This window comes from Mus caroli, unplaced genomic scaffold (genome assembly GCF_978045245.1).
Source record: "Mus caroli unplaced genomic scaffold, Mus_caroli_1 scaffold_2, whole genome shotgun sequence".
Taxonomy (NCBI): domain Eukaryota; kingdom Metazoa; phylum Chordata; class Mammalia; order Rodentia; family Muridae; genus Mus; species Mus caroli.
In genome coordinates, this window is record NW_028227257.1 from 18,782,820 (window position 1) to 18,792,819 (window position 10,000).

At 44.2% G+C, this 10,000-nt stretch overlaps 1 protein-coding gene across 1 annotated transcript in view; it reads left to right on the forward strand.

Moving 5' to 3' along the window:
• Zhx3 (zinc fingers and homeoboxes 3) overlaps window positions 1-9,517 on the forward strand; it is an 89,218-nt gene extending 79,701 nt beyond the window's left edge. The window contains 2 exon segments of the mRNA XM_085832637.1: window positions 4,201-7,221; window positions 7,224-9,517. Of these exon segments, the coding sequence (XP_085688763.1) occupies window positions 4,335-7,221; window positions 7,224-7,276 (2,940 nt within the window). The 5' untranslated portion in view covers window positions 4,201-4,334 and the 3' untranslated portion in view covers window positions 7,277-9,517.
• Window positions 9,518-10,000: the final 483 nt, after the last annotated feature.

Here is a 10,000-nt window from a genome sequence, read left to right on the forward strand (position 1 = left end):
AACCTTTATCATGCAAGCATGGATGCCAGAGTTCAAATCTCCAGAGCCCACTTGAAAACTGGGTGGGTGTGGCTGTTGCTTGTAATGACATCATACAAGAGGCAGAGACAGTATCCCTAGAGCAAATTGGCTAGCTAGACTTAACCAAAACAACAAGTTCCAGGTATAGCAAGCAACCCTGCCTCAGAATATAAGGTAGCAAGTGGTCAAAGGACGCCTAATGTCAATATTAGGCCCCCACTCACACACACGCCCCATGCGCGTGCATGTACCTTCCCCTACTTGGGCCCTACTTCTCAGCTTTTGTAAATAAAATACTGGAGACATTATTTCCCTGTTACTCAGTGAAACCTAGTCCTTACCACAAATAGCAGCCCTGGCCCTGTGCTTTTGCATTTGTGCCATAGAAGCAAGGGTCCTGCATTATCTGCTACTGAGTTCTGCTGGTGGTCTGGGTTTGTGGTGAGCCCAAGCTCTCTTCTAGCTGGTAATGCATCTTCCAGTTGGTGGCTCTTCATCTTTCTTTTCTCTCTCCTACCAAGCATGATGATTACAGACATTTCCATTCACCCTTATTCCAGGTAGACATAAATAACAGACTGTGTCACAAAATGTCATTTAAATTGTAATGTAAATGTGTGAGTGATGACCCTTTTCTACAAAACTAAAGGCTGTGACTTTCTGTCTCTACCTCCTTCTCTCTCTCTGTCTTTCTCTCTTTCACACACACACACACACACACACACACACTTTCATTCTTTTTTGCATCTGTCCAGAAGTAGAATTACTGGATATGTTTGGTAACTATGTATGTAGTAGCTTCTTGAAGAACTGCCAAAATCTTTTTTTTGTTTGTTTGGTTTTTTTTGGTTTTTTTTTTTTTGAGAAAGGGTTTCTCTGTATAGCTCCGGCTGTCCTGGAACTCACTTTGTAGACCAGGCTGGCCTCAAAGTCAGAAATCTGCCTGCCTCTGCCTCCCGAGTGCTGTGATTAAAGGCATGCTGCCCAGTTTCGCCAAAATCTTTTGTTCGAAGTAGCTGCACCATTCCACATACCAGAAACAGTGAAAGCTCCAATTTCTGCACATTCTTGTCAGAATTTGTTCTCTGCCATGTGACTGCATCTCTCCTGGTGGGGAATCTCATTGTAGTTTTGATTTGTTTCCTTAGCTACCAGTGATGTTGGTACTTTTTGTTTTATTATTTATTTTTATTTTCTGTTTTTTGAGACAGGGTCTCACTCTTTAGCTCTGACTGTCCTGGAACTCACTATGTAGACTAGGCAGGCCTTGAACTCACAGAACTCTGCCTGCCTCTACTTCCCAAGTACTGGGATTAAAGGTGTGTGCCACCATGTATGGCAAAATTTAACACTTTAAAATGTACTTATTATCCATTTGTATGTCTTAGGGGAAATATCTGAACAAATCCTTTACTCGTTTTTAAGTAGATGGTGTTCTTCTTACCTTGTAAAATATCTTCATATATATTCTAAGTACATCTTATCAGATAGATGATTTTTAAAGCCCATTGTGGTGCTGTAGCTCAAGATCAGCTCCTTGTGCATGTCAAGAAAGCTTCTAACGCCATCTTCAACTATAGCCCCATTTTGTCACTTTGAAAGTGACCTTTAAGTACAACTTTACTTCTGGTGAAGCCAAGTTGATCTGTTGTTTTCTTCTTGTACTTTTATTCTGTCTGAGATCTTCTATGACTTATCTTACAAGCTGATGTGCTCACTAGAGGACTGTAACTGAGTGCCATTCTTATATTTGGCATTATAAAGCATTTATTTCAAAGAATTTGCTAATTATATTTAAAGGTACTTAACAATTATGTACTTTAGGCTAATAGACCTATTTCTGTACACCTATCCTCAGGAAATAACCTATAGAAGAAAAAATACCCTGTATGAGCAGAGTTGTTCTTGTATTGTGACCCATAAAGTGTGCAGTTGAAGCTCGTGTGACACTGAACAGGATTCACTAGAGTTAAGTCCACTGCAGCATATGATTAGACAGTAGACATTTTAGTTATGAAAGCCATGCAATGAAGATATGTTCAATAACATGAGGAAAAAATAATATATATATATACATATATATATACACATATGATTATTATTTTGGTTGAAAATGTATATTTAGACACTGAAAACTGCCTATTATTATTAGGCAGTTTTATTTTCTTACACTTCAATTTACCATTAATGTCTTTATAGTTAAATTCAGTAAATTTGACCTTGACACTGGTGGGTGGTAGTGGAAGCAGTGACTGGTGGTTATATCTGGATGTGTGTTTATCGTATGACAGCCTTTTTAATAGCAGTTTAGCATCATGATCATCAGGCTAGGTTTAGAAGCCAAAAAAGAAAAAAAAGTTTACCTTGTTTATTTTCTAAGAATTTGAATCAAGATATTTAAATTTTCTTTATATTTTATATCAAATCCAAACAGATAATAATTCTGTTTTAATATTAGAATCACTATACTCTTATTCGTTTTAGCTTGAATACTTACTAAAGAGACATTTAATGATGATGATGTATATATTTATTCAAAAAGTGGAGTTTTAGGAAGAAAGTATAATACAGATATAATCAGTCCTTTACTCAAGAGGAAGCACTTGGGAATAAGAGAGTGCATTCCAGAGACAGGAGTGAGGCTCAAGAGGAGGCCTTGATGGCAGACTCTGTTAATTAACAGGCAGGGGTCACAGGGCAAAACCACATTCTTATGGTATCTTATTGAATAGCGACTACAGTTATTTTACATAAAAGTAAATTCCTTGGTTTAATTTCAAGTAAGTCAAAGATTTAATAGTGTTTTTTTTTTAATTAGGTATTTTCCTCAATTACATTTCCAATGCTATCCAAAAAGTTAATAGTGTTTTTAAGAACAAAAAAGACATTAACAGCAATACGAATGAAAAATACCAAACAAGCACAAAGCAAGCATGTGAGCAGTTATATGAATCCAAGACGAAGCCTCACTTTTGAGTTGCTGCACCTAAACTGGTGAAAGATCCTGACAGAATGTAAAAGGTCACAGAAGCCCTGAAATTGGCAAGATAGATGTCATTGTTAGCAGAACTAGCTTCACTGATTTAGAAAAATAGAGGTGCGCAATGTTTTGACCGTTCCTTGAACCCATGTGTGTGCCCACTGATGAAGCCCATTGCCAGGTGTTTGTGATATTGGTTGCTGGGAAAGAGTCAGAAAATCTCCCTAGCAACCACAGCCGGGCCAATCCGAAATTGCTACACCTGCACCAGACTCTTTCCTTGTACCCCTCCCGTACCCATTTCTTGAGAATAGACAGTTTAGATCTGGAAATCCCCTACTCTCCCCTTCTCCTTTCTCCCCTGGGGGCCTCTAAAAGCTTGGACCTCTTTCCTCTCGAGGTCGACTCCTCTACCCCTGTGTGGGATATGAGTCGTCCCCAGAGCTCTGGTTTTCCCCAAATAAAGCCTCAGTGGTTTGCATCAAGCTTGGTCTCTCATGAGTTCTTGGGTGTCCACTATTGTCCCAAGGCCTGAGCAAGGGGCTCCTCTCAGTGTCTTTCACCGGATGTGTGAGCACCCTCTGATCCTTGGCTTACCTAGGTGACAGTGTTGTAGGCACAGGGAGGAACTACAGCTTTCCCATAGTTGGGAATACAGGTGGTAGGACAACAAGCAGGAAAGGCAGGCTTGGCTCTTACACCCTGCCTGCATCCACACTGAAACTGACTTGGTCTCTGGGCCCGGTTTGAAGGAGACAGAGGCATTGTCATGTTCTTGTATGTGGGAAGACTATGAAAAGAAAAACCCTTGTTGGCCCAAATGTTTAAACAGGAATTACACTGGGTCTTTTGTTCTCAGTCTAAACTGGTCAGAATTAATTTTTAGACTCAACAAGAATGGTTTTCCTTCCCTCCTCCTTTCTTTACTATAAGCTGAGTTACTTAATGCAAAGATATAGGGAGATGAACAAAGAAAAAAGTGTATAATTTAAACATATCAAATGGTACAGAGCATCCAAGCTCATTCCCAGGACAACTACCAAGGTGCTCCTGCCTTACGATTCATAGCTAAGAAGCACACCAGCTCCTAGTGAAGACTCACAAGATATAAAGTAAGCAGTATGTGATTAGGGACCCGAAAACAGATAGATTCAGAGACTGCAAGATCTTCATCATACTTTTTTTCTCTTTTTCTCCAGGCTTAAGGAAAAGTGGCTTTCTGCAAATAACTGACAAAACTGACCTTAGAAGCACTTCCCAGGGCCTCATGGAGTAGCTGGAATTTGTACTACAAGGCTTTCTTGCCTACTGGTTACCCGAAGTGGTTGTCGCCATGGCCAGCAAAAGGAAGTCCACCACCCCATGCATGATCCCCGTTAAGACCGTGGTGCTGCCGGGTGCCAGCACAGAGCCTCAGCCTGTGGAGCCTCTGCCTGAAGGTCCCCAGCAGGATCTTCCCTCAGAGGCACCTGATGCCAGCAGCGAGGCAGCCCCAAACCCCAGCAGCACTGATGGCTCTGCCCTGGCAAATGGGCACCGGAGCACTTTGGATGGCTATGTGTACTGCTGTAAGGACTGTGAGTTCAGGTCCCAGGATGTGACCCACTTTATAGGACACATGAACTCAGAGCACACAGACTTTAATAAAGACCCAAATTTTGTATGTACAGGGTGCAGTTTCCTGGCAAAAACCCCTGAAGGACTTTCCCTGCATAATGCCAAGTGTCACTCAGGGGAAGCCAGCTTTTTGTGGAATGTGACCAAGCCGGACAATCATGTAGTAGTGGAGCAGAGTGTCCCCGAGAGTGCCAGCTCATCTGTCCTAGCAGGTGAGTCTACTACGGAAGGGACTGAAATCATCATTACCAAGACTCCAATCATGAAGATAATGAAAGGCAAAGCTGAAGCCAAAAAAATCCATATGCTTAAAGAGAATGCACCTAATCAGCCTGGGAGTGAGGCCTTGCCTAAGCCATTGGCAGGGGAGAGAGAGGTTAAAGAGGGGGACCACACTTTCATCAATGGGGCAGCTCCAGTCAGTCAGGCATCTGCTAAGTCCACAAAACCCCCTCCTGCTGCCAATGGGCCCCTGATAGGAACAGTGCCTGTCTTGCCAGCTGGTATAGCACAGTTCCTCTCCCTCCAGCAGCAGCCCCCAGTACATGCCCAACACCACACCCACCAACCCCTGCCTACATCCAAGACCCTTCCGAAAGTCATGATCCCCTTGAGCAGCATCCCAACATATAATGCAGCTATGGACTCCAACAGCTTTCTGAAGAACTCCTTCCACAAATTCCCCTACCCAACCAAAGCTGAACTCTGCTATTTGACTGTGGTGACCAAGTATCCAGAAGAACAGCTTAAAATCTGGTTCACAGCCCAGAGGCTGAAGCAAGGAATCAGCTGGTCTCCTGAGGAGATTGAAGATGCCAGGAAGAAGATGTTCAATACAGTCATCCAGTCTGTGCCTCAGCCCACAATCACAGTTCTAAACACCCCCCTTGTTGCCAGTGCTGGCAATGTACAGCACCTCATCCAGGCTACTCTCCCAGGTCATGCTGTGGGACAGCCTGAGGGCACAGCAGGGGGCCTGTTGGTCACTCAACCATTGATGGCCAATGGGTTACAAGCATCAAGCTCATCTCTCCCTCTGACAACTGCATCTGTTCCCAAGCCAACTGTGGCACCCATTAACACTGTGTGTTCAAATTCGGCATCAGCTGTGAAGGTTGTCAATGCAGCCCAGTCACTCCTCACAGCATGTCCCAGCATAACTTCCCAAGCTTTCCTTGATGCAAACATCTACAAAAATAAGAAGTCTCATGAACAGCTTTCGGCTCTGAAAGGAAGCTTCTGTCGGAACCAGTTTCCTGGGCAGAGTGAAGTAGAGCATCTGACCAAAGTGACAGGCCTCAGTACCAGAGAGGTGCGGAAGTGGTTCAGTGACCGGAGATATCACTGCCGGAATCTGAAGGGCTCCAGGGCCATGATGCCCGGAGAGCATGGCTCTGTTCTCATTGACTCTGTGCCAGAGGTGCCCTTTCCCCTGACATCTAAAGTTCCAGAGGTGACCTGCATCCCAACAGCAACCTCACTGGTAAGCCACCCTGCCACCAAACGACAATCTTGGCACCAGACCCCAGACTTCACACCAACCAAATACAAAGAAAGAGCCCCAGAGCAGCTGCGAGTCCTGGAGAACAGCTTTGCACAAAACCCACTTCCCCCCGAGGAGGAGCTGGACCGCCTAAGAAGTGAAACGAAAATGACTCGAAGGGAAATTGATGGCTGGTTCTCAGAGAGACGGAAAAAGGTGAATACTGAGGAGACAAAGAAAGCTGATGGGCACATGCCTAAGGAGGAGGAGGAGGGTGCTGAGCAGGAGGGTAGAGATGAAGAGTTGGCCAGTGAGCTGAGGGTCCCTGGTGAAAATGGCTCTCCTGAAATGTTTCTTAGCCATACCTTGGCAGAACGGAAGGTCAGCCCCATCAAAATTAACCTCAAGAACCTGCGGGTCACTGAAGCCAGTGGCAAAAGTGAATTTCCAGGGATGGGTGTCTGTGAGCCCGAGGAAGATGGTTTGAACAAGTTGGTAGAACAGCCACCAAGCAAAGTAAGCTACAAAAAGACCGCACAGCAGCGTCATTTGCTTCGGCAGCTCTTTGTCCAAACACAGTGGCCAAGCAACCAGGATTATGACTCCATCATGGCCCAAACAGGGCTGCCCCGGCCAGAGGTGGTACGCTGGTTTGGAGATAGCAGGTATGCCCTTAAGAATGGCCAGCTCAAGTGGTACGAAGACTATAAGAGGGGAAACTTCCCACCAGGTTTGCTGGTCATAGCCCCTGGCAACCGAGAGCTGCTGCAAGATTATTACATGACACACAAGATGTTGTGTGAGGAAGACCTGCAGACCCTCTGTGATAAGACCCAGATGAGTGCCCAGCAGGTCAAGCAGTGGTTTGCTGAGAAGATGGGTGAAGAGACCCGGGCTGTGGCAGATATAAGCAGTGAGGATCAGGGCCCTGGAAATGGAGAGCCTGTTGCAGTTCACAAGGTGCTGGGTGATGCCTATCCGGAGCTGTCTGAAAACAGCGAATCATGGGAGCCAAGTGCTCCTGAGGCCAGCTCAGAGCCTTTTGACACTTCAAGTCCCCAGTCTGGACGTCAACTCGGTAAGGAGCTCATGGGATCTAAGCATGGCCTTTCTCTGAATCTGAGGGAGGGTACAGTCACAGAGTGGGAACAGGTGGGAGGTACAGCAACCTCTAGAGCAATCAGACCAACTGCAGAGGAGTGAATGCCAGGGACAACTGGCAATAAAAGCTCAGAATTGGACTTTTGGTCTTGGTGCCTCTGGTTTTTTTTATTTATGGTGGTGTTTTTGTTTTAAATCAATGCAGGGAGAGAACATGGTCTTAAAGAGAGAACTTAAAGGGACTCCTGTGTCTCTAACCATTTCTTAGCATTGATTAAGACGTCATGGGAGTCACAGAGATACCATCTGTATGAAGACATGGTTAGGGAAGTTAACGCAGATTGGCAAGCAAAGGAGAATATTTCAATGGCCTCACTTGTATGTGTGCCTGGTACTCACAAAGATCAGAAGAGGGCATCAGATCCCCTGGAACTGGAGTTACAGGTGGTTTTTGACTTGCTGTGTAGGTTCTGGGAACCAAGCCTGGGTCTTTTGTAAATAGCAAGTGCTTTGAACTGATATACAATCTCTCCAGCCCCATTTTTTTTTCATAATGAAAATCTTGTCTTAGATTTGTATTGTTTTTCCTGAGATAGAAGAGATGTTTATTATAATGGAAAATCACCTTGTTTTAAGGAATATGAAATTCAGTTTTGCTTTTCAGTTTCTCAGGATGATGGTATTTTGGTATTCAGAAGTAAATTTGATTATTTTACGGCACGATTATGAAGCCGTGAACATGTCACACCAATAGTTTTGATTTTCATGCCGGGCAGTGGTGGCGCACGCCTGTAATCCCAGCACTCGGGAAGCAGAGACAGGTGGATTTCTGACTTTGAGGCCAGCCTGGTCTACAAAGTGAGTTCCAGGACAACCAGAGCTACACAGAGAAACCCTGTCTCGAAAAAAAAAAAAAAGTTTTGATTTTTTCTATAATTTTGGTCCATGAGTTCCAGATTCTTCACTGTCTGTCTGCATTTGTCTCCTGGTGAAATGCCCCATCCCAGAGAGGCTAGAACAAAAGTCTGCAGAGAAGAGTGTTCCAGAAGCCCAAGGACTGGGTCTCTAAAATGATAGCGTGGCCAGCTGGCTCACAAGAGGGCGGAGGCAGCTAGAAATGTCTGTGGGATTGGACAGCTGTGCGGGTGGGCCCTGGAGACTGCTGCTTCTGTGTGGGGTTCTAACCAAGTACAGCACTTTAACCCTGAGGTTCCATGGTATTTTTTGGACAGTGTTTCATTGTTTACATACAGTGCATGGACATTGTTGTTTGCTTTGACCTAGGAAATCCTAGTTTCCTGTCTCTTCTTATTTTCTACTTAAGATCTCTAAAAAAAAAAAAAATCCACAAAATGCTTATTCTTTTGCTGAATATTCTTGATTTCTTTCAACACCTGTTTTGAAATACTATGCTGTTGCTTCACTTATTTAAGGAAAAGGAGATTTCCAAGTATGATGGTTGGGGGAAGAATTAACACCTGTGAGCACCTGTGGGTGGGTGGGTATGCCCTGTCCCCACCCTGTCCCCCTCCCTCTGAGTCTCTGACTGTGTATATGCAGGTGTGTGTGCCTGTGGAAGGCAAGAGGTCAACCCCTAGGTATCTTCCTCCGTGCCATGCAGCTTGCTTTCCAAACAAGGTCTCTGCTGGGACTTGGGGCTTGGCCATTAGGCTAGTGGGTCATCAAGCTCCAGGGATCCACCTGTCTCCACGTCCTCAGCATTGGAATTCTAAGTATGTGTCATCATACCTGGCTTTGGTACAGGAATTCTAGGGAGCAAACTTAGGACCTTATGCTTACAAGGTAAGTGCTTTACTAACTGAACCATCTCCCAAACCAGAAAACTTACTGTTTCATGCTTACCACTAAGATGGAACTCAGCTTTGCAAAGCAAACAGGGAGCAACACCTGGTGGCACCCAAGTCTCTCATCACATTAGGCATGTGAATGCACAGTGAATGCCGCTGATCTCTCCAGTTCTAGTCACATATGCACTATTGGAAGAATGCCTTCAACATCTCACAGTAGCTTTTGTTCCCTTATTCTTCTTTCCCTCTCCTTCCCTCTTTTTTTCCTTCTCCCAATTTCTTTCTTTCTGTGTATATATCTGTGTGCATGTGCATCTAAGTATGGAAGCCAGAGGTCCACATTGAATGTCTCTTCTGTATTGCTTTTATTCTTTGAGGCAAGATTATTCACTAAACCTGAACCTGAAGCTCACTGACTAGACTGCCTGGCCAGTGAGTTTCCGGGATCTACCTTCCTCTACACTCCTGCCCTCACCCTCTTAGAGTGTGTGTCTCTACTTACAAAAAAAAAAAAAAAAGCTTTGAAAGTAGGTGGGTTGGGGAGCAATGGGGGAGGGTAAGGGGCTTTGGGAATAGCATTTGAAATGTAAATGAAGAAAATAGTTAATAAAAATAATCTAGAAGTGAAGGAATTGTTATGTGGGCTAAAAAAAAAGCTTTTATTGTATTTGTCATTTGATAATTTTATGCATTATAAAGTTCATCGGTTACTGTGACACTCACTCTCTCTACTTCCCATAAATTCTTGTCCCTCTGTTTTGGTAACCCACTGAGTTTAAACAGGATCCTCCGTGTAACCATGCACTTAGAACTGTCCATTCAAGCCTAGTGGCTTCTCAGTGGACACAGCTACCTCTCTCCTCCAGAATCCATCAGCAGCCAAGAGTTCAGCAGGGTCCCATGAACCCTTCCCCAATCCATGTGTATTGATAGACCCAGATCCCCCCATTTAAAAATTAATTTTGATTTTATGTGTATTTGTGTTTTACC